The sequence below is a fragment of the Capra hircus genome, chromosome 8, assembly GCF_001704415.2.
Source record: "Capra hircus breed San Clemente chromosome 8, ASM170441v1, whole genome shotgun sequence".
Classification (NCBI taxonomy): domain Eukaryota; kingdom Metazoa; phylum Chordata; class Mammalia; order Artiodactyla; family Bovidae; genus Capra; species Capra hircus.
Genome location: NC_030815.1, coordinates 83755049 through 83781390, shown reverse-complemented (window position 1 = coordinate 83781390; position 26342 = coordinate 83755049). Strand labels below are relative to the sequence as shown.

Here is a 26342-nt window from a genome sequence, read left to right as displayed (position 1 = left end):
TCATGGTGGAGAGGTCTGACAGAATGTGGTCCACTGCAGAAGGGAATGGCAAACCACTTCTGTATTCTTGCCTTGAGAACCCCATGAACAGTATGAAAAGGCAAAATGATAGGATACTGAAAGAGGAACTCCCCGGGTCGATAGGTGCCCAATATACTACTGGAGATCAGTAGAGAAATAACTCCAGAAAGAATGAAGGGAAGGAACCAAAGCAAAAACAATACCCAGCTGTGGATGTGACTGGTGATAGAAGCAAGGTCTGATGCTGTAAAGAGCAATATTGCATAGGAACCTGGAATGTCAGGTCCATGAATCAAGGCAAATTGGAAGTGGTCAAACAGGAGATGGCAAGAGTGAACACTGATATTCTAGGAATCAGCGAACTAAAATGGACTGGAATGGGTGAATTTAACTCAGATGACCATTATATCTACTACTGTGGGCAGGAATCCCTTAGAAGAAATGGAGTAGCCATCATGGTCAACAAAAGAGTCTATGCAGAGTACATCATGTGATATACAGGGCTGGATGAATTATAAGTCGAAATCAAGACTGCTAGGAGAAACATCAACAATGTCAGATATACAGATGAACTGACTCATTAGAAAAGACCCCAATGCCAGGAAAGATTGAAGGAAAAGGAGAAGAGGGTGGCAGAGGTAAGATTATTGAATGGCATTACTGATTCAATGGACATGAACTTGGGTAAACTCCAGGAGATGGTGAGGGACAAGGAGGTCTGGCCCTCTGTAGTCCTTGGGATCACAAAGAGTGACAACTACCAGGGAGGGAGTGCAACCCCACCCATTAGCAGATAATTGGATTAAAGCTTTACTGAGTAAGGCCCTGCCCACCAGAGCAAACCCCAGTTATTCCCATCATCAGTCCCTCTCATCAAGAAGCTGACATAAGCCTCTTAGCCTCATTCATCAGAGGACAGACAGAAGAAACAAGCACAGTCTCACAGAGGTTAAAACAAAAACCCCACTACAGAAAGTTAATCACAGTGAAAAAGCAGAAAGTTAATGTCCCAGATGAAAAGACAAGATAAAAACTCAGAAAAACAATTAATGAAGTGGAGATAGGCAAACTTCTAGAAAAATAATTCAGAATAATGATAGTGAAGATGATTCAGGATCTCAGGAAAAGAATGGAGGCAAAGATTGAGAAGATGCAAGAAATGTTTACCAAAGACCTAGAAGAACTAAAGAACAAATAAAAAGGGATGAATAATACACTAGAAAGAATCAACAGCAGAATAACTGAGGCAGAGGAACAGCTATACAATCAGGAGGACAGAATGGTGGAAATCACTGCCACAGAACAGAATACAGAAAAGAATGAAAAGAGATGAAGATAGCCTAACAGAACTCTGGGACAACATTAAATGCACCAACATTTGATTATAGGGGTCCCAGAAGAAAAAGAGAGAGGAAGGACTTGAGAAAAAATTTGCAAAGATAATAGCTGAAAACTTTTCTAACAAGGGAAAGGAAATAGTCAACCAAGTCCAAGAAGTCCAGAGATTCCCAGAAAGGATAAACCCAAGGAGGAACACACTGAGACACACAGAATCAAACTGACAATTAAAGAAGAGATAAAACGTTAAAAGCAACAAGGGAAAAATGACAAATATCATACAAGGGAATTCTCCCTAGGCTATCAGCTGATTTCTCAACAGAAACTCTACAAGCTGGAAGGGAATGGCATGATATATTTAAAGTGATGAAAGAGAAGAACCTACAACCAAGAATACTCTACCCAGAAAGACTCTCCTTCAGATATGATGCAGAAATCAAAATCTTTCCAGACAAGCAAAAGTTAAGAGAATTCAGCACCACCAAACCAGCTTTACAACAAATGCTAAAGGAACTTTTCTAGGCAGGGAACACAAGAGAAGGAAAAGACTTACAGAAAATAAACCCCAAACAATTAAGAAAATGGTAATAGGATCATACACATCGATAATTACCTTAAACGTAAATGGATTAAATGCAAATCCCAAAGGGGTAGATTGGCTGAGCGGATGAAAACATGTGCATGTATGCATTTCCACCTACCACATCACTCTGCTTGACTCCTCACCCCAAGTTGTATGTTCATTATTTTATATTGTTAAGTTAATCATATTCCAATTATGGCTTGCAGTTGTAATTATCTTTTATTTTTTGTCTGGCTATTGATTGTGAAAACTAATAAGCATCTTCTACTATTGTGACTATGTGACTCCTACTCAATACCATTATATCATGTTTGGTCAACAGAAAAATAATAGAACTCTATACCACCAATGCTGTGCTTAGTCATTTAGTCATGTCTGACTGCCAAAACTAGGATCTAATAGAAAACCCTGTAATCACTTTTTAAAATCCAGATGCATATCAGAATTATCTTGAAACTTTTTGAAAAATACAAACGCTCAGGTATTGCTTTTTTCCTCCAGAGCTCCAGATATGTTTCTAATGAACAGTCAGGTTTAAAAACAACTGGACTATATGATGATCTTTCACTTTTATCTAGTTCATTTCACTTTTTCTATTTCATATTCAGTGCTCCCATTTCATTCAGTTTATGTTCTCCAATTTCTCCATCTCTTTTTTTTTTCGGATGTTCTTTCTCAAGCCTTTATCAAGCATAGCAGAAAAGCTTTTGTATACATATATATATAAATGTATAATATATATTTTAGAAAACTTATAAATTTTCGCCTAACTAAAAAAATCTATGACATTTTGATTCCACTTCATGGAAAATAGATGGGGAAACAGTGGAAACAGTGTCAGACTATTTTGGGGGGCTCCAAAATCACTGCAGATGGTGACTGCAGCCATGAAATTAAAAGACGCTTACTCCTTGGAAGGAAAGTTATGACCAACCTAGATAGTATATTGAAAAGCAGAGACATTACTTTGCCAACAAAGGTCCGTCTAGTCAAGGCTATGGTTTTTCCAGTAGTTACGTATGGATGTGAGAGTTGGACTGTGAAGAAAGCTGAGTACTGAAGAACTGATGCTTTTGAATTGTGGTGTTGGAGAAGACTCTTGAGAGTCCCTTGGACTTCAAGGAGATCCAACCAGTCCATTCTGAAGGAGATCAACCCTGGGATTTCTTTGGAAGGAATGATACTAAAGCTGAAACTCCAGTACTTTGGCCACATCATGGGAAGAGTTGACTCACTGGAAAAGACTTTGATGCTGGGAGGGATGGGGGCAGGAGGAAAAGGGGACGACCGAGGATGAGATAGCTGGATGGCATCACTGACTCGATGGACACAAGTCTGAGTGAACTCCAGGAGTTGGTGATGGACAGGAAGGCCTGGCATGCTGCAGTTCATGGGGTCGTAAAGAGTCGGACAGGACTGAGCGACTCAACTGAACTGAACTGAACTGAGACTATATAAAAAGCAGCAGAGAGGTTTATTCCCTCCATACTTGGTCATTTAGGCAAATAAACTCTGTAACCATGAGTTAAAGAACACACCGGAACTGCTTCTCAGAGGGATCTCACCAAACTAGTCTTCATGGAAGCTAGTGATATGTCTATGAAAGTGACGAATTTGGGACATCTCTTGATCACTGAGTAAAAAATGATCACTGAAGCTACTTTTAAAGTAATCTTGGTGAACTTATTAAAATTTGGAATAGTAAGTAACTCCATAGAGCAAGTAGCTTGTGGAAGTCAGCATGGGGATTAACTGAATTGATTCTTGGAAAATGACCTAAAATTGTCTCAGGCATTGAAAAAAGAGAATGCTTATGTAATAACCATTCAGCTTACCTGTAAAATGATTAATCTGAGTAGTTGTATCCTAAATCTCTTCCAGTTAGAACTTTTTATGTTTTTGTTTTTTCAAAAATAACAGCAAAAAAGTGAAGAAGGCATCTGGCAAATAGATTTCATTCTCAAAGAGTCCCTGTAACTAGATCAGTTGAGTATATTGTAAATAGTGGTGGGCACATATTCTCACTGAAGGAGTTTAGGAATTCATGCCACAAGTAATATCAAACAATAGGCAGTCTGTAAGATGAAGTAATTCCATGCAGAGTGGGTGGCCCAGAGGAATACAAAACTGTAGCTTTAGTTTTGCTGAGATGCATTCCCCAAATACTGGCTCATTCCATGCTGTAAACGAGAGACCTATTAATAGCTTAAGGATGTTCTTCTCATAGTTCTATTATTCCAACTCGAATAACTTCCATTATTTCTCAGAAATATTTTTATTCTTTGATTTGTTATCCTTCATACAAACTTCTGGAATGGGGCAGAAGCTTGCAAATAATTTTATCCAGTTCCTTCATTTTGCAGATAAAGAAAGAGCTCCACAGAGTTTAAATATTTTTCCTAATTCAGAGGTGTTAGTCATTAGTTTAAAACCAACGAAATGTGTTATATACCAGTACACTGTCCTTGTTATCACATATTTGTAAACTAAAGATAACATATATATATATATATATATACATATATACATGCTAGGTGATTATAATACAAGGCAACATATGATTCATTTTTAGAGAGTACCTAGAGTTGATAACCAGTGAGGTACAATAAGGCAAGGTTAGCTCCCTGATTTACTCATATGTCATCTTGTAAAAGAATTAATGCTTTCAAACTGTGGTGTTGGAGAAGACTCTTGAGAGTCCTTAGACTGTAAGGAGATCAAACCAGTCAATCCTAAAGGAAATCAGCCCTGAATATTCATTGGAAGGACTGATGCTGAAACTCCAATAATTTGGCCACCCGATGCTAACAGCCAACTCATTAGAAAAGACCCTGATGCTGGGAAAGATTGAAGGCAGAAGGAGAAGGAGATGACAAAGGATGAGATGGCTGGATGGGATCACCGGACATGAGTTTGAGTAAACTCCGACAGATGGTGGACAGGGAAGCCTGGTGTACTGCAGTCCGTGGGGCCGCAAAGAGTTGGATATGACTAAGTGACTGAACAACAAAAACAATATCTTTTAAATAAGGCCTTCCCTGACCATGTTATTTAAAAGTGAATAGCTCTCACTTATCATGTACACTCCCTATTTCCCATCCCACTTTATTTTCCCCAATACCACTTATCGCTATCTAATATTGTTCAATTATATTATTATTGGCTTTCTTGGTGGCTCAGACAGTAAAGAATCCACCTGCAATGCAGGATACTTGGGTTCAATCCCTGGGTTGGGAAGATTACTTGGAGGAGGGCATGGTTTTATTATCCCTGATACCACTTATCATTGTCTAATATTGTTCAACTGTATTATGAGAGACTAATATGGAACAAAGTACATAATACACATTCAACACATATGTATTTATTTATTTTTAAATGTTCATTCTGGGGCAGAAGAGGTATATTTTAAGACCGGAAAGTCTTTTTATGCCAAAATGTAAGGAAGTGTTCAAAAATATAGGAGTAAGGAATTATACATCTTTAAAAAAATAAGAAGAGTGATAAAATATCTATAATAAATAGATATGTACACATATGTACACATACACAGAGTGAAGGGAGATTTATTTCTTAAGCAAGGTCTAATGTCTATTGAGAAATGTAAAGTGAAGTGCTGGAGTTGAAAAATCATCAGTTTGTAATCATAGTAAAGAGCAGATCAGGTAAGAATCACCAGGTGGAGCTAAATATAGGCAGAAATTTTAATGAAGAGTAGCATCTGCATGGTCATAAAGTGTCTCCCCATAGACTGCCTATTAGTTGTGAGGTTAAAAAAAAGCAGTGATGATATAGCGGAGAATCGAGTAACAGTTTGGCTGACGATAAATCTATAAGACATGACAACTAAGTGGAATATCTGACCCTAGACTAGATCATGTACTGCAGAGGAAAAGAAAACACAAGAGAGGACATTATTAGATCAACTAACCAAACTGAAATATGGATGGCAAAATAGATAAAAGTATTATATCAATGTCAGTTTATGAGGACTTCCCTGGTGGTCCAGTGGTTAAGAATTCACCTTGCAATACAGAGGATGTGGGTTCGATCGCTGGTTGGGAAATTAAGATTCCACATGCCATGGAGCAACCAACCCCGCAGACACTCTGATACTCCTGCACTGCAACTACTGAGTCTGCACGCCACAACTAGAGAGTCTGTGCGCTGCAACGGAAGATCCCACGTGAAGAAACAAAGATCCTGTGTGCCACAACTAAGACTCAACGCAGCCAAATAAATAAATACAAAAAAACATAAATTACTTTTAAAAACGTCAATTTATAGAGTCAATCACTGCACTATGAGTACAGAAGAGAACACCTCTATTCGTAGGTTGCACACCAAAATACCTAAGAGAACAACAGAAATGGTAAAAACCTGGTTAAATATAACAATCTACCACTTTTTAGTTCCTTAAGTCATAATCATGGTTGAAAAGTAAAAAACTATAACGTTGTCTGATGGGGTTTTCAGTGCATACATATGAATGTAATTCATATAAAATCTATAACATGAAGAGAGAGAAAGAGATCTATATGGCTATAAGTATTTCCAGACAGTACCTGTAGTGGTGAAGTATTAAATCTAAGTAGACTGTTAAAAGTTACCTTATGTAGTTAAAATATATCAGACAGACAATAAAAATAATAATATTATTAATACTCTTCTAATGTCTGAGAGATGAAATTACTCTCCAAAGAACAAAGGCTTATAAACAGCGCTTGTTGTTGTTCAGTCACAGAGTCATGTCTGACTCTTTCGCGACCCCATGGACTGAAGTCCGTCAGGCTCCTCTCTCCATGGGAATTTCCAGGCAAGAATACTGGAATGGGTTGCCATTGCCTTCTCCAGGGGATCGTCCTGACCCAGGGATTAAACTTGAGTCTCTTGAATCTCCTGCATTGGCAGGCGGATTCTTTACCATTGAACCATCAAGGGAAACCTATAAAAAGCAGTAGTTATTTAATGAGAGCTTACAAGGCCAAACTGGTAAGACATTTTGATCTTCATCAAGCAAGGGAGCAAAAAAATATGCACTCAATCATGTGATGCTGCAGCGAGCCAAGAAATAAAAAATAGAAACTACAATGCCTAAAGTTTAAACACACACACACACGATACTTGGAGAAAGAGAGAAAAAGAAAAAGACAGTTTTGTTACATAACTTTTTAAAAGAACTGTATTTAAAGTGGATTAAGTCACAATTCCCTCACTCCCATTTTACATATCCATAGTATACTATTTTAGAAAGTGTGTGTGTGTGTGGGAGAGAGAGAGAGAAACAGAGCATGCATGTTTTGGCTCTTATAGCTGTAGGAATTATTGCGTTTTATCTATTTTTCCCAAGCACAGTTAAAACTTCACTAAATGTGAAACAGATGTTATGAACTTCCTTCACTAAATGTTGGCAGTGGTGCATTTCAATTGCAACTGCAATAGTCAAAAAAGTAAAGTAACTCCAAATGTGTCTTTCTCAAGCAAGGATAAAGTAAGCACAAAGAAAAATTTGGAATAAAAATTTTAAACTTAAAAAAAATCAGCTAGTCACTCAGTCATGCCAGACCCTTTGTGACCCCATGAACTGCAGCACACCAGGCCTCCCTGTCCATCACCAACTCCTGGAGCTTACTCAAACTCACGTGCATTGAGTCAGTGATGCCATCCAATCATCTCATCCTCTGTCATACCCTTCTCCTCTCGCCTTCAATCTTTTCCAGCATCAGGGTCTTTTCAAATGAGTCAGTTTGTCACAACAGCTAGCCAAAGTACTGGAGTTTCAGTTTCAGCATCATTCCTTCCAATGAATATTTAGGACCGATTTCCTTTAGGATGGGCTGGATGGATCTCCTTGCTGTCCAAGGGACTCTCAAGAAGTCTTTTCCAACACCACAGTTCAAAAGCATCAATTCTTTGGTGCTCAGCTTTCTTTCTAGTCTAACTCTGACATCCATACAGGACTACTGGAAAAAAACACAGCTTTGACTACAGGGACCTTTGTTGGCAAAGTAATGTCTCTGCTTTTTAATAAGCTGTCTAGGTTGGTCATAACTTATCTTCCAAGGAGCAAGCATCTTTTAATTTCATGGCTGCAGTCACCATCTGCAGTGATTTTGGAGCCCAAAAAATAAAGTCTGTCACTGTTTCCACTGATCCCCACTATTTGACCTGAAGTAATGGGACCAGATGCCATGATCTTAGTTTTCTGAATGTTGAGTTTTAAGCCAACTTTTCCACTCTCTTCTTTCATTTTCATCAAGAGGCTCTTTAGTTCTTCTTTGCTTTCTGCCATAAGGGTGGTGTCATCTGCATATCTGAGGTTATTGATATTTCTCTTGGCAATCTTGATTTCAGCTTGTGCTTCATCCAGTCCAGCATTTCTCATGATGTACTCTGCATATAAGTTAAATAAGCAGGGTGACAATATACAGGCTTGATGTACTTCCTTTCCTATTAGGAATCAGTCTATTGTTCCATGGCCAGTTCTAACTGTAGCTTCTTGACCCACATCCAGATTTCTCAGGAGGCAGGTAAGGTGGTCTGGTATTCCCATCTCTTTCAGAATTTTTCACAGTTTGTTGTGATCCACACAGTCAAAGGCTTTGGCAAGTCAATAAAGCAGAAGTAGATGTTTTTCTGGAACTCCCTTGCTTTTTCGATGATCCAATGGATGTTGGCAATTTGATTTCTGGTTTCTCTGCCTTTTCCAAATCCAGCTTGAACATCTGGAAGTTCATGGTTCCCGTATTGTTGAAGTCTGGCTTGGAGAATTTTGAGCATTACTTTGCTAATGTGTGAGATGACTGCAATTGTGTGGTAGTTTGAACATTCTTTGGCATTGCCTTTCTTTGGGATTGGAATGAAAACTGACCTTTTCCAGTCCTGTGGCCACTGCTCAGTTTTCAAAATTTGCAGGCATACTGAGTGTGGCACTTTCACAGCATCATCTTTTAGGATTTGAAATAATTCAACTGGAATTCCATCACCTCCACTAGCTTTGTTCATAGTGATGCTTCGTAAGGCCCACTTGACTTCACATTTTAGGATGTCTGGCTCTAGGTGAGTGATCACACCATCGTGGTTATCTGTGTCATGAAGATCTTTTTTGTATGGTTTTCCTGTGTATTCTTGCCACCTCTTATCAATATCTTCTGCTTCTGTTAGGTCCATACCATTTCTGTCCTTTATTGTGCTCATCTTTGCATGAAGTGTTCCCTTGGTATCTCTATTTTTCTTAGAGAGATCTCTAGTCTTTCCCATTCTATTGTCTTCCTCTATTTCTTTGCATTGATTGCTGAGGAAAGCTTTCTTATCTCCCCTTGTTATTCTTTGGAACTCTGCATTCAGATGCTTATATCTTTCCTTTTCATAGCTGTTTGTAAGTCCTCCTCAGACAACCATTTTGCCTTTTTGCATTTCTTTTTCTTGGGGATGGTCTTGATCACTCCCTCCTGTACAATGTCACAAAACTCTGTCCATAGTTTTTCAGGCACTCAGTCCATCAGATCTAATCCCTTGAATCTATTTGTCACTTCCACTGTATACTCGTAGGGGATTTGATTTAGGTCAAATCACTGAATGGTCTAGTGGTTTTCTCTAGTTTTTTCAACTTAAGTCTGAATTTGGCAGTAAAGAGTTCATGATCTGAGCCACAGTCAGCTCCATGTCTTGTTACTGCTGACTGTATAGAGCATCTTTGGCTGCAAAGAATATAATCAATCTGATTTCAACACTGACCATCTGGTGATGTTCATGCGTAGAGTCTTCTCTTGTGTTGTTGGAAGAGGGTGTTTGCTATGACCAGTGTGTTCTCTTGGCAAAACTCTGTTGGCCTTTGCCCTGCTTCATTCTGTACTCCAAGGCCAAATTTGCTTGTTACTCCAGGTATCTCTTGACTTCCTACTTTTGCATTCCAGTCCTCTATAATGAAAAGGACATCTTTTGGGGGTGTTAGTTCTAGAATGCATTGCAGGTCTTCATAGAAGTGTTCAGCTTCAGCTTTTTTAGCATTACTGGTCAGGGCACAGACTTGGATTACTGTGATAGTGAATGGTTTGCGTTGGAAACGGACAGAGATCATTCTGTCGTTTTTGAGATTGCATCCAAGTACTGCATTTCAGACTCTTTTGTTGACTATGATGGCTTCTCCATTTCTTCCAAGGGATTCCTGCCCACAGCAGTATATATAATGGTCATCTGAATTAAATTCACCCATTTCCGTCCATTTTAGTTCACTGATTCCTAAAATGTCGATGCTCGCTCTTGCTATCTCCTGTTCGACCACTTCCATATTGCCTTGATTTATGGACCTAACATTCCAGGTTCCTATGCAATACTGTTCTTTACAGCATCGGACTGTACTTCCATCACCAGTCACATTCACACAGCTGGGTTTGTTTTTGCTTTGACTCCGTCTGTTCATTCTTTCTGGAGTTATTTCTCCACTGATCTCCAGTAGCATATTGGGCACCTACTGACCTGGGGAGTTCATCTTTCAGGGTCCTATCTTTTTGCCTTTTCATACTTTTCATGGGGTTCTCAAGGTAAAAATACTGAAGTGGTTTGCCATTCCCTTCTCCAGTGGGCCATGTTTTGTCAGAACTCTCCATCATGACCCGTCCATCTTGGGTGCCCAATACTAGGTCTAAAATCAAATGATTATCAGAAACTAATTCACTAAAATACTATCAGTTACTCTCATTCACTGCTGTTGGGAATGCAAATTGGCATGGTCACTCTTGTAAACAATTTGGCAGTTTCTTAGAAATTTAAACATATTTTTATCATATGACCCACCCACCTCACTTTTGGTTTTTACTCTAGAAAAAAGAAAGTTTAAATTCACATAAAAACCTCTACTGAGCAGTATTATTCATAATCATCAAAACTGGAAATAACCTTAATGCCCTCCAGTAGATGAATGTATAAATAAAATATCATCCATACAACAAAATACTACTCAGAAATGAAAAATGAGATGAATCTAAAAGGCATTGCTAAGGAAAGAAGCTGATCTCAAAAGGTTACATGACTTCATTTATTTGACATTTCATAAAACGAAAAATTGTAGTAATGAAGATCAGAGCAAGTTTTGCTATGGGTTAACAGTATAAGGGAATTTTTGCATTAATAGAAGTGTTTAATATCCTGATTGTAGTGAGTACACAGAAACCATGTAACATAATAATACAGAAGGAAAAAATTAAATAAAATTAATGGAGCCACAGGGACATGTAGGACAACACCAAAAGATTTTATATTCATGTTGACAGAGACCCAGAAGAAAAGGAGAAAAACATTGATTGAAAAAAATATTTGGAAAAATAATGGCTGTAAACTTGCCAAATTAGGTAAAATGATACAAACTTACAAATTCAAGAAGCTCAGAAAAACCACAGAGAGGATAAACTCAAAGAAATCCACACTTAAATATATCATAACCAAACTACTGAATATTAAAAAGAAAACTTCATAAATCAGTTAGAGGAAAATAGACACATGCCACATAGAGTAGCGAAGATTAAAACAGATTTCTCAACAGAAACCATGGAGGCCAGAAGGAAGTCAATTCAGATTTCAATATCTAGTGCAAATATCTTTAATAAATGAAGGTATAATAATGATATTCTTAGAAACTGAAAAGAATTTATCCAACTCAACCTACTCAAAAGGAAATGATGCTAGAGGGAAACTGGTAATATGAGAAATAAATAAAAACAACCTAAATCATAAAAATCTGCTTAGATATATCAGATTGCTAAAATATATTAAAACCCAGAAAGTAATAATTATATTATCTGATGGGGTTAAAATGTATGTAGAAGTAAATGATGTCTATAATATGAAGAGATAGGCATGTAAAGGGACCTATTTAGTACAAAATTTCTATTTGAAATAGTAAAATATTAATTCTAACTAGATGGTGATCCCTATATCAACCAGTTATATATATATATAATATATATTATACACATAATACACATTTAGATATCTTATTATAATATGTAAGAGATATAGAAAAAAGTCAGATTAAAGTGGAATTTTAAAAAGTATTCAAAGAATCCAGAAAAGATACAGAAGGGAAAAATACAAGAAAAAAACAAAGAGAACAAAAACTGCTGGGTAGAGCCCAATCCAAATAGATCAACAATTACCTTAAATGGAAATAAATCAAAGATTTAAATGTAAAAGGTAAAAATATAAAGATTTCTAAAGATTTTGAAGATAGCCTTCATGACCTGAGGTTAGGCAAAGAGTTTTCTGACATCATATCAAAACATGAGGAAAAAAATACATAAATAAAGGCAAATTGTGATCTTGAAACCAAAATATTGTGCTCTTTGAAAGATCCTGTTAAGAAAATGAAAGACAAGTTATGGATATGGGAGAAATGTTTAGAAATTTCATATATGATAAAGGACTTGTATGCAGGTACGCAGAAAATATGAAGAACTCTCAGAACAATAGTGAGAAACAACCTAAAGAAGCAATGTAAGAAAAAAAAATGTTCAGGAAAATGAGATTCTACTACACTTCTACTAGAATGGATAAATTAAAAAATACATGCATACGAAGTCCTGGAGACCATGCACAGCACTAGGAACTCTCAAATATTGCTGGTGGAAATGCAAAATGGTAAAAGCCTCTGGAAAATGGCTTGACAATTTCTTAGAACAAACAAAACGTGCTTATCACGTGACCCAACAGTCCAACTTTCAAGTATTCATCCTAGAGCAGAAATCAGTAAACTTTCCTTAAAACGTCAGATAGTAAATACATCAAGTTTGCAGACAATGGGGTCTGTATTATAACACTGTAAAATTAATTCACTCTGATATTTTACAATGAAAGCAACTACAGACAATACTTAAGATATGGACATGGCTGAGTTTCAATAAAACTTCTCTTATAAAAATAGGTAGCTGGGGACTTCCCTGGTGGTCCAGTGGTTAAGATTCCACACTTCCCGTGCAGGGGGGGACAGGTCTGACCCCTCGCTGTGGAACTAAGATTCTGCAAGCTGCATGGTGCACAGCCAAATAAAATAAAACTGACCTGACTATTAAAAAAGAATAAGCAAATGGTCTGTGAATCAAAGTTTGTCCATCTCTGCCTAAGAGGAATGAAAACTTACGCTCACACAAAACCCTTCACACAAACGTTTAGAGCATCTCTATTCATAATAGCAAAATCTAGAAACAACCCAAATGTCCTTCAGTGAGTAAATGGATAAACTGTGGAATATACATGTAATACAATACTACTCAGTAATAAAAGAAAAAGCTATTGATACACACAAAAATATGAATTAATCTCAGTGGAATTAGCTTTAGTGAAATAAACGAGTCTCAAAAGTTTACATACCATGTGATTTCACTTGGAAAAGGCTAAATTCTACTGATGAAGAACATACCAAAGATAGTCAATGCCTAGGAGGAGGAGTAATGGTCATATCTAAAAAGGTCAGCATGGGAGTGTTTTAGTATTATGGAATTGTTCTTTATTCTGATTATAGTGACAGTTTTATGAATTTACATTTGTGCTAAATTGAAAAGACTTCTATGACAGAAAGTCAATTTTATTGCATGATAATTGAAATGTACTAAAAAAATTACAAAAGAAGACAAAAAAGGAGGGAAGGAAGGAGAGAGGGAGGGAGAGAAGGAAGAAAGAAGGAAGCAAAAAGGAAAGGAAGAAAGGAAAGACAGAAAAGGAAATAAGAAAAGAAGAGAAAAGAGAAAAATTATGAAAGAAGTCACACAGAGAACTTTGAGGAATGACTGGTCCTGACAGGGAGGTTAAAAGATCAGTGAGTGCACAGCTTTAATACTTGATTAGACAATTTGAAATAATAATTATCTCCTTTACTGGAATATACAGGTGAGGAGATCACCAAGAATAATTACATGGAAAAGCAATAATTAAAAAAAGATTATTTTTAAAAAAGATAAGAAAATTTGAAAATCAGACACATAGAACTTTTACAAATGACAAGTACTATCAATGAAATTATAGACTCAATGAATAAGCAAAGAGCTTTCCTGGTGGCTCAGTGATAAAGAATCTGTCTGTCACTGCAGGAGATGTGGGTTCAATCCCTGGGTCCAGCAAGATCCCCTGGAAAATGGAATGGCAACCCACTCCAGTATTCTTGCTGGGAAATCCAGCAAGAATATGGACAGAGGAGCCTGGTGAGCTACAGAGCTGCAAGAGTCAGATATGACTTAGTAACTAAACAACAACATGGATAAATACATATGAAGGGATGCTCAAACATCATTAATTATTAGAGAAATGCAAATCAAAATTAAAAGAGGTACCATCTCACAACAGACAGAATGGCCATCATTAAAAAGTCTACAAATAACAGACATTAGAGAGGGTGTGGAGAAAAGGGAACCTTCTTACACTGTTGGTGACAATATAAGTTGGTACAGCCACTGTGGAAAACAGCATGGAGGTTCCTCAGAAAACAAAAAATAGAATTACCATATGATCCAGCAATCCCATTCCTAGGCATACAGCTGGACAAAACTATAATCAAAAAAGATACATGGGGGTTTCCCTGGTGGCTCAGTGGTCAAGAATCTGCTTGCCAATGCAGGAGACATGGGTTTGATCCCTTACCTGGGAAGATCCCACATGCCGTGGAGCAGCTAAGCCTGTGTGCCACAACTATTGAGCCTGTGCACTAGAATGGGAGAGCCAAAACTGCCGAAGTTGGCACACCCTAGAATCTGTGCTCCACAACAAGAGAGGCCACCATAATGAGAAGCCCACACACCACAACTAGAGAGTTGACTGGCATGCCGGAACTAGAAAAGCACACACAGCAGTGAGGACACAGCAGAGCCAAAAATAAATAAATGAGAATGCATCTAAAAAAAAAGATACAGGCACCACTATGTTCATAGCAGCACTACTCACAATAGCCAAAACATGGAAACAATGTAAATATCAATCAACAGATGAATGAATAAAGATGCGATGTATATATACAAGGGAGTACTGCTGCTGCTGCTGCTGCTGCTGCTGCTGCTGCTAAGTCGCTTCAGTCGTGTCTGACTCTGTGTGATCCCATAGATGGCAGCCCACCAGGCTCCCCCGTCACTGAGATTCTCCAGGCAAGAACACTGGAGTGGGTTGCCATTTCCTTCACTCAGCCACAAAAAAATTATGAAATAATGCCATTTGTAGCAATATGGATGCAACTAGAGATTATCATAATACTAAGTGTAGTAAGTCAGAATGAGAAAGTCAAATACCACACGATATCATTTATATGTGGGAACTAAAATATGGCACAAGTGGACCTATCTACAAAACAGAAACAGACTCACAAACATAAAGAACAGACTTGCAGTTGCCAAGTGGGAGACGGGAGGGAAAGGTGCCAGCAGCCAGCACAGGAGATCCCACCCATGACAAGGTCACGTGGAAGAGACCTGACGAGCAAGGCCGATCAGGACTCGAGGGACCCCCTGGACCTGCTTGAGCATCTACCCCAAAACCAGAATCTGTCTGTCTTACTATTTTGTGCCTTTCACCAACTCTTCTGACATTTACAGGGGGCTATCCCTGACCACCTTTCTCTGGAGAAAATCAACTTAGGGCTCTAGCTAATAAGTCTCTTGGGCATGAAAGGAGTATTTCAATTCAAACCCCCCTGTTAGCATTCTAGCTTGCCTGGCAGGTTTATCCAGACTCTTAAAGCTACAAGTGATTATTCACAGCCTCCCAACTGTGAGAGGCACAGGAAGCCTAAAACATTCTAAAAATATAGAGCCTCTCAAAGAGTTAAAAGCTATTAGAGTAGTGCTGGTGTAGGATTTCACTGTTTAGCCAATGCTTGCTGCTAAGTTCCCATATCTCTTATCCACTGTGCACCTGGGAGTGCAATAGTTAATGTAGTTGGAATTTAAGAAAAACAAGCAATAGCCTTGGAATTAACCACATCAGACCTTTGAGATAATTGGTTCTTTCTTTGTTGTAACTCATTGCATCTTTGCTCCGTGAGAAATGTAACTCTGTTTAATACTTTCTGAGGCTGACATAGATTAGAAATATAAAGAAAAAACATTTCAAGGGAAAATAAGTTTTCTGGTTGAGCAGCCTTTATCAAAAGAGGGTTATAAAATGTCCACAGGCCTCCAAGGCCAGAAGATAATGTACACAGCATTGTTTATGGGAAAGGTATGCAGAAAAAATCCTGGTTTCGATAAAGACAAAACAGATGTAATGTTTGGGCTGACTCTGTATGACTTTGCATCTTTCATTTCCCTCTATGTACAAGCCAAGGTATAAAAGCTTCCCTGAAAAATAAAGTGACGGACCAGGACCAGTTTCCACGAAAGCCTGGTTCCCCCGTGTCTTTCTTTTTTTCTCTCTCTTACTCTCTTTTTCAGGCTGATCCCTTGGAGCACAGAGGCTCTCTGCGTTCATTTTCCTGCCTGGGCTTCTGAGATCTGAACGGGAAGGCACTCTGCGTCTTCACTCCCTCAGGAGACCAGGAGGGCGCCTGCGGCCTGCGTGAACAGAGCAAGTCCCTTGTCTGGGACTTTATTGGCTTTCTGTGTAAACCAAGGAATATCAGCTTCTATTCTTTCCTCTCTCATTCATTCACTCATTCATTCACCAATGCCGTCACACTTCGGATACCCTGGAGCCAACCGGGGCAGGGCCCTGGCAGAAAGGAATGGACTAGGAGTTGGTTAGTAGATGCAAACAACAAGGTCCTAATGCATAGCACAGAGAACTATATTCAATACCCCATGATAAACCATAATGGAAAAGAACATAAAAAAAAGAAAGTATATATGTATATAATGTGTCACTTTGCTATACCGCAGAGATTGGCTTAACACTGTAAATCAACTATATTTCAATTTTTAAAAAAGACTCAATGGACAGGGGTTTAAGAGCAGATTATGGGAAACTGAGAGTGACATACACACTGCTGCTGCTGCTGCTGCTGCTGCTGCTGCTAAGTCGCTTCAGTCGTGTCCGACTCTGTGCGACCCCATAGATGGCAGCCCATCAGGCTCCCCCATCCCTGGGATTCTCCAAGCAAGAACACTGGAGTGGGTTGCCATTTCCTTTTCTAAAGCATGAAAGTGAAAAGTGAAACTGAAGTTGCTCAGTCGTGTCTGACTCTTCACGACCCTATGGACTGCAGCCTACCAGGCTCCTCCATCCATGGGATTTTCCAGGCAAGAGTACTGGAGCAGGGTGCCATCGCCTTCTCAGGAGATACACACGACCATATATAAAATGGGCTTCCCAGGTGATACTAGTGCCAATGCAGAAAACGTAAGAGATGTGGGTTTGATCCTTGGGTCAGGAAGATTCCCTGGAGGAGGGCATGGTAACCCACTGTAATATTCTTGCCTGGAGATTCCCATGGACAGAAGAGCCTGGTATTGTAAATCAACTACACTCCAATAATTGTTTTTTAAAAAAGATTAGTCAGAAAATGAAGAAATAATTACTGCACCAAAATACATATCTGAGGAACAATCAGAAATAAGCAGAAAGATACGAAGGGACAGAAAATATAGAGTAAGATGGATACAGAAGATAAAAACATAGTATATCCCAAATTCCAGATTGAGAATCAGAGAAAATTAAAACTGAACCACTTCTACAAAAAACGTAAAAAGTTGCAGAGAGGTCCATAATCATGGAAAATCTGAATAATCTATAAAATCATAATCTTTCTTGAGCCCATCAAAGATCTGAATCACAAGGCAACCAAATAAATTAACACTTTTCTTCCTCAAAGGAGAAGCAGGACACATAAACTACTCACCCTTGGTTAAACACAGGGGAGGGAAGGAGCCACCAAACAAGTGGGTAACAAGAAATTAGCAAAAATTTCAGTGAATTCTCAAAGGACAATTGTGGGGTGGATGTCATTTTGGAACAGATGGGAACCCCAGGCACAAAAGGACTCCACCAGAAAGATCATGGCAGGAGTCCAGCAAGAGCTGCCCTCAGAGGCACAGGCACAAAGAGGTGATCAGCTGCTGCTGGGGTTCAAAATGAAGCCAGAACTTTTCTCTGGTAGGAAGCCAAAACTCTAAATTGCTAAAGAAAGAGCAGGAAAGCAATGCAAAAAAAAAAAAAATCCCATTTTTCCAAGGGAGGAATAAAAGTCAAACCCATTTGACCCTGGGGGAAGGGCAGAAAACACTCAGGTTACATAGAGAAAGATCCATTGCTTTGTAAAGAAGGACAGAAATTAAATACCTCTGTTCCGTGGGAGGGGTACAAAACCTTTGGGGTGCAGGATCCTACACTAAAACCAAGCATAATCCTGTCACCACAGGAGTGGGGGTGGGGAGGACAAGGAACTCTCTCCCACCCAAGACCAACCCCAGACTCAGGCTGAGTTTGGCTGCACTGGGAAGAGCAGGAAAACCAGTTTTCCCAATCAAATCACTGCAGATGGTGACTGCAGCCATGAAATTAAAAGACGCTTACTCCTTGGAAGGGAAGTTATCACCAACCTAGATAGTATATTCAAAAGCAGAGACATTACTTTGCCGACTAAGGTCCGTCTAGTCAAGGCTATGGTTTTTCCTGTGGTCATGTTTGGATGTGAGAGTTGGGCTGTGAAGAAGGCTGAGCGCTGAAGAATTGATGTGTTTGAACTGTGGTGTTGGAGAAGATTCTTGAGAGTCCCTTGGACTGCAAGGAGATCCAACCAGTTCATTCTGAAGGAGATCAGCCCCGGGATTTCTTTGGAAGGAATGATGCTAAAGCTGAAGCTCCAGTACTTTGGCCACCTCATGCGAAGAGTTGACTCATTGGAAAAGACTCTGATGCTGGGAGGGATTGGGGGCAGGAGGAGAAGGGGACAACCGAGGATGAGATGGCTGGATGGCATCTCATGGACTCGATGGACGTGAGTCTGAATGAACTCTGGGAGTTGGTGATGGACAGGGAGGCCTGGAGTGCTGTGATTCATGGGGTCGCAAAGAGTCGGACACGACTGAGCAACTGAACTGAACTGAACTGAAGGTGCAGGTCCATAGGATCTGCCCAATACTAAGGATGAACCATTTAATATAGATCTCCCTTTGTTTCCACCATGAGCCTAGCACCAGGTAACAAGCATCAACACCTACTGCTGGAGAGTGTCAAGTGCAGGGAGAAACATTCCCCTCTGAGATACAGATGTATAGGAATTACTAAAAGTTGAGAGTGAAGCTAAAACACTGATGAAAACCTTTCAGCTCCCTAAACTCTATTCCAAACATAAGGAAGAACTAAATTTGAAGTTTAGTTTGAATTCACTGTTGGAAGAACTTGAAATCTTTAGTGACTAAAGTTAATAAAAGAAATAAAAATCCCAAACCAGCTCAACTGCTGACTACCTTGAATTAAACCCCATACTAACAGCCTGATAAGTGAAATGTGCCCATTTCTGGGCATAAATACTATTTGTCTCAGTCTCTACTGAAATGTCCATCAGTCAATAAAACAATTATGAGACAAATTCAAGAAAAGATGAACTACTGTAGACAACAGTTCATAGCAACAATAGTAACATAGTGATAGCAATATTATTATTATTGTTAGTTAATGGTAACTAATAGTAATAGTTCTGTAGTCACCAGAATTGAACTCAAAGATGACTCAAATGTTGATAATATCAGATATAGGCTTTGAAATAACTATGACTTAAAATCACAGAGAAAGAATAAGAACAGTGGCTGCTAGGGGTTGGGCAAAGTAGGAAATGGGGAGCTATGTTTAATGGGTATGGAGTTTCAACTTAACAAGATGAAAAGAGTCATGGAGATGGATAGTGATGATGACTGTATAACATTATGAATGTATTCAATACCACTGAACTGTTTATTTAAATCTGCGAAAGCTCTGAATTTTACTAATATCAATTTTCTGGTTTTGATAATATACTACAATTATATAAGATGCTATGACTCTCAGTCTCCTTACTCTAACTGCAACTTCTTGTGAGTCTATAATTATTTCTAAATTCAAAGTTTAAAACATGTAAGAAAGATGAAAATAAGTCACAAAATATTTATAATTGCTGAAAGTGCCTAATGGGTTCAGTTCAGTTCAGTTGCTCAGTCATGTCCGACTCTGCGACCCCATGAATTGCAGCACGCCAGGCCTCCCTGTCCATCACCATCTCCCGGAGTTCACTCAAACTCACGTTCATCGAGTCAGTGATGCCATCCAGCCATCTCATCCTCTGTCGTCCCCTTTTCCTCCTGCCCCCAATCCCTCCCAGCATCAGAGTCTTTTCCAATGAGTCAACTCTTCGCATGAGGTGGTCAAAGTATTGGAGTTTCAGCTTTAGCATCAGTCTTTCCAATGAACACCCAGGACTGATCTCCTTCAGGATGGACTGGTTGAATCTCCTTGCAGTCCAAGGGACTCTCAAGAATCTTCTCCAACGCCACAGTTCAAAAGCATCAATTCTTCGGCACTCAGCTTTCATCACGGTCCAACTCTCACATCCATACATGACCACTGGAAAAACCATAGCCTTGACTAGAAGGACCTTTGTTGGCAAAGTAATGTAGCTGCAGGTTAATTATGTTATTATTTTTATGGATCCATGTATCCCTCCACGTCTCAAAAGTTTGAGTCAATCCACTTTACTTTTTATTTTTAAATTATTTATTTAATTATGGGGCTTCCCTGGTAGCTCAACTGGTAAAGAATCTGCCTGCAATGCAGGAGACCCCGGTTCAATTCCTGGGTCAGGAAGATCCCCTGGAAAAGGGAATGGATACCCACTCCAGTACTCTGGCCTAGAGAATTCCATGGACTATATAGCCCATGTGGTCGCAAAGAGTCAGACACAACAGAGTGACTTTCACTTTCACTTGTCATTTATTTATGGCTGTGCTGGGTCTTCCTTGCTCTGAAGGCGTTTCTCTAGTTGCAGGGATCAAGGGCTACTCTTCATTGTAGAGTGTAGCCTTCTCATTGCAATGGCTTCTCTTGTGGAGTACTGGCTCTAGGGCACATGGGTTTCAGTAGGTGTGATTCCTGGGCCCCAGAGCACATGCTCAATAGTTGTGGTGCACGAGCTTAGCTGCTATACAGCATGTGGGATTTTCCCAAACCAGAACCCATGTCTCTGCTTTGGTAGGCAGATTCTTTACCACTGAGCCAGCAAGGAAGACTCACACCACTTTACTTCTACCAAAGACCTACATTATTACCTCTTCTTGCTAATCAAAAAAAATCTGAAAAGAATCTTCACTTTTACGAAAAACAGTGAAAAGTGAAAACAGCATTCAGGGTTTGTTTTGCAGCAAGCCAACATGCACCCTGAGCAGCGAGACTGGTACCATCAAGCTCCTTCCCCAGAAATCACACTCAGCATCTCAGCATCAAACTCTGAACTGTGTCTGTGACTGTCTGTGCTATATCTTGATTTACTCTGCACATCTATTAGCAAAAACTGTCCAGAGGTAACAGCTTCTTTGCTTTACACACTATTTGGCTTACAAAAAGTTTCATAGGAATGCTCTATTTTTGGAAAGCAGTAGGAACCTATATTTGAAAATTTCCATAATAAGACATTAAAGAAAAAATAACTATGATTAATAGATTAAAACATCTAGTAAGAAAGCTAGATAATATTCATGAAAAAATAGGGAATTTAAGCAGAGAGAAAAAATTAAGAATTAAATGAAAACACTAGAAATTAAAAAAAACATTAGAGATGACAAATCCCTTCAGTGAGCTCATTGCAGACTGGACTTCAGAACTTGAAGATAACATATCAAATGTTTTAACATATACGTAATCAGAGTTGGAGAAGAAGAAAGAGAACAGGACAGAAAAAGTACCTGAAAAGATATGGCTAGAAATGTTCACATAAACACTCCCTAGAAATAGCACAAACTGTCAAAAAAAAATTAATAGATATGAAAGCAGCCCAAAAAATGCATGCATACACAAAAACAATATAGCAGACTTCTTTTCACAACCTATGTACTCCAGTAGACACTGGAAGGATTTCCTTAAAGATGTGTAAGAAAAATCGTCAATCCAATTGTCAAAGGTCAACAATAAATACCTGGTTTGCCCTCCCATCCTTCAGTTTTCTAAATCCTTTGCAGGATCCTTCAAATCTATTCAACATACATTTTAGAATTCTTCAAGGTTCAGTTTCAGCCCTTTCCCTATTTTCTATATTCTCTCCACAGGCAATCTCATTCTTGCTCAAAGTTTTAACTTTACCCACTGGTAGAAAACCCCAGTGTTTATATCTACTACTTACATCTCTTCTTAGCTGCCTACTTCTTATTTTTACTTTAGTGTTTCAAAGGCACTTATGTTCACCATGTCCAAAATGAAGCCACAATCTCACTTGACATGCTCTTCTTGCAACCTTTCCTATCTCAACAAATGCAATCACCATCATCAAGGAATTGTCATTTGTCAGTGATTCCTGACCCCTCTTTTTCAACCAATATCATGCCTATTCAATGGTGCTTCCTAAATATACCCCATCTACCCAGTCCTCTATCCCAATCATCATTAGTCTAGTCCAAACTACAAATTTCTGTTTCCCTGAACTGTTTTAATGGGCTAGTCACTGATCCTCCTTTACCCAATTTTGCACCCCTTAAATCCCATCTCCCTGCAACATCAAGAACAATCCTTTCCCAGATGTCAAAATTTTGCCTCACTCAGGCTCTGTTTAAAATCTTTTCATACCTTCACATTTGTCATAGGACTATGGTCAAGCTCCAAAATCCATAATGTGGACCTTACATACATTGCTAACTGCATCTTATCCCGCACTCCCCCAGTCACTCTGCCCTCCTGTCAGTTGCTCACAGATGTTATGCTCCCCTTAGCACAGTGCCTACGTATCAGGACCAAAACTGGTGTTATGCTTTTAGAGATAGTTTGATATTTACTTATCAAGAAAAAGAACAGGTAAACTTAAAATTGTAAGCTGAAAGAAATATCTTTATAAAAAGAAGTAAGTATCTTACCTCGACACAAATTCACTTAATTCTGAATATTCAGTGGGCTCCATTATTATGCTGAGGTCAGTAATAACAGAAGATAAACTCTCCTTATCCTAAAATAAGAACCAAAAAATAAAGCTTTTTTTTTTTGTATCAAAGCACAGTCAACTTTTAAATAAGGAGAAAAAACTACTTTCAAAATACGCCAAATGAAATGTCACTAAGTTATAGGAAAAGTAACCAATAAAAAGTACTGCAAACATGGGTTACTTAAAAAAAAAAATTTTATTGGAGTACAGTTCGTTTATAATGTTGTGCTAATTTCACATGCACAGCAAAGTGAATCAGTTATGCATACACAGACATCCACATTTTTTTTTTTAAGATTCTTTCCCAATATAGATCATTACTGAGTACTGAGTAGAATTCCCTGTGCTACAGTCCTTATTAGTTATCTATTTTATATGTAAAATGTCTATACATGTCAAAAAGCTGGCTTAAAATTCAACATTCAAAAAACTAAGACCATGGCATCTGATCCCATCACTTCATGGCAAATAGACAGGGGAAAAATGGAAATAGTGAAAGACTTTATTTTCTTGGGCTCCAAACTCACTGTGGACAGTGACTGCAGCCATGAAATTAAAGGACACTTTTTCTTGGAAGAAAACTTATGACAAATCTAGACAGCATAAACAGTGTATTAAAAAGCAGAGATATCCTTTGCTAACAAAGGTCCATATAGCCAAAGCTATGTTTTTTTCAGTAGTCATGTATGGATGTGAGAGCTGGACCAAAAAGGAGGCTGAGTGCTGAAGAACTGATGCTTTCAAAAGGTTGTGCTGGAGAAGACTAAGAGTCCCTTGGACAACAAGGAGATAAACCAGTCAATCTTTAAGGAAATCAATCCTGAATATTATTTGGAAGGATTGATGCTGAAGTAGGAGTTCCAATCCTTTGGCCACCTGATGCAAAGAACCGACTCATTGGAAAAGACCCTGATGCTGGGAAAGATTGAGGGCAGAAGAAGGCGACAGAGAATGAGATGGTTGGATGGTATCACTGACTCAATGGACATGTGTTTAAGCAAACTTTGGGAGATAGTGAAGGACAGAGAAGCCTAGTGTGCAGTCCATGGGCCTACAAAGAGTCGGACACAACTTAGTGACTAAACAACATGTCAATCCCAATCTTCTAATTTATCCCTTTCCCCCTTCCTCTTATTAACCATATGTTTGTTTTTTACATCTGTGACTCTACTTATGTTTTGTAAATAATTTCATTTGTACCATTTTTTTTAAGATTCCACATATAAGTGATGTACATTTGTCTTTCTCTATCTGATTTCACTCAGTATGACAAACTCTAGGTCCATCTATGTAACTGCAAATGACATTATTCCCCCTTTTTATGGCTGAGTAATGTTCCACTGTACTGCATCTGCTTGATCCATTCTTCTGTCGATGGACACTGAAGTTGCTTCCATGTCCTGGCTATTGTAATCAGTGCTGCAATGAACACTGGGGTACATTATCCTTTCAAGGATACCACTCTAATGGCACAAAGCAAAGAGGAACTAAAGGGTTCTTGCTGAGGGTTAATGCTGCTGCTGCTGCTGCTGCTAAGTTGCTTTAGTCGTGTCCAACTCTGTGCAACCCCATAGACAGCAGCCCACCAGGCTCCCCCATCCCTGGGATTCTCCAGGCAAGAATACTGGAGTGGGTTGCCATTTCCTTCTCCAATGCAGGAAAGTGAAAAGTGAAAGTGAAGTCGCTCAGTCGTGTCTAACTCTTAGCGACCCCATGGACTGCAGCCTACCAGGCTCCTCCACCCATAGGATTTTCCAGGCAAGAGTACTGATTGGGTTGCCATTGCCTTCTCAAAGGGTTAATAAGGAGAGTGAAAAAGCTGGCTTAAAATCCAGCATGCAAAAAACTAAGATCATGGCATTCCATCCTCTCACTTCATGGTAAACAGATGGGGGAAAAGTGGAAAGAGTGAAACAACAAAGAGTTGGACACAATTTAGTGACTGAACAATAAAAAATCCTTTCAAACCATGTTTTTATTCAGATTTATTCCCAAGAATGGGATTGACAGCTCTATTTTTAGTCTTTTAAGGAACCTCTATACTATTCTCTATAACAGTTGTACTGATTTACATTCCCACCAACAGTGTGAGAGGGTTGCCTTTCTCTACCCACTCTAGCATTTGTTTTTTGTAGATTTTTTGGTGATGGGTATTCTGACCATCACCAGAATCATCAGTGAGGTGATACCTCACTGTAGTTTTTATTTGTATTTTTCTAATAATTAGTGATGTTGAACATCTTTTCATATGCCTCTTGCTATCTCTAAGTCTTCTTTGGAGAAATGTCTATTTAGATCTTCTGCCTACTTCTTGATTGGGTTGTTCCATGGTTTGGTATTGAGTTGTATGAGCTGTATGTTTATTTCAGAGAGTGATCCCTTGCCAGTTGCTTCATTGGCAAATATCTTCTCCCATTTTGTGGGTTATCTTTTCGTTTATGATTTTCTTTACTGTGCAGAAGGGTTACTTTTTTTTTTAATATTATTTATTTAGTTACTTGGCTGTGCTGGGTCTTCATTGCTGCATGGGCTTTCTCTCTAGTTGCAGTAAGTGGGAGCACGGGTTTCTCACTGAGTTGGCTTCTCTCACTACAGAGCACAGGCTCTAGAGCATTCATGCTATAGTAATTGTGGCACATGGGCTCAGCAGTTGTGGCTCCCCAGCTCTAGAGCACAGACTCAGTAGTTGTGGTATAAACCTTAGCTGTCCCGCAGCATGTGGGATCTTCCCAGGCCAGGGATCAACACTGTGTCCCCTGCATTAGCAGGCAGATTCTTTGCCACTGAGCCACTAGGGAAGATCTGGGTATTTCTTAAAAGAATGCCTCAGATCCTCACTCCAAACCTAAACAAAATGAAAATGAACACTGAGTGAATTACTTACTTCAATGTAAACACTGAAGCCATAAAATATTAGGAAGAAATATAGACATTTAACTGATTACTGAGTGAGAAAGAACTTTCAATAACAACAACAAAATAGCAAATACGATTACATAAAAATATAAACTACTGATATAAAATGATATAACTAAAAGAAAAGTAATAAACAAGGAAATTTGTTCTATAAACATGACAAGGAGATATGAAAACTTAAAGAAAAAGGCAAAGAACATGAACTAAAAACTTAGAGGTAAATGACAAGTTACATGGAAAAAAAAAGTTCCCTCTGACAGGATAAATATAAATATAAAACAATGAGATGACATGTTAATCTATAACATCATTTTGATAATGCATAACTTAAAAAGTTTATACTCTCTGCCTCAGCAATTTGAATTCTAATATATCACTGACTCTTTGCAACCCCATGGACTGTAGCCCACCAGGTTTCTC

General features: G+C 38.7%; 1 protein-coding gene across 1 annotated transcript in view; it reads right to left on the bottom strand.

Annotated features, from left to right (window-relative positions):
* The window catches only part of CENPP (centromere protein P), a 235608-nt gene that overhangs the window by 170203 nt on the left and 39063 nt on the right, over positions 1-26342 (bottom strand). Inside the window, 1 exon segment of the mRNA XM_005684168.3 lies at positions 22942-23030. Within this exon segment, the coding sequence (XP_005684225.2) occupies positions 22942-23030 (89 nt within the window).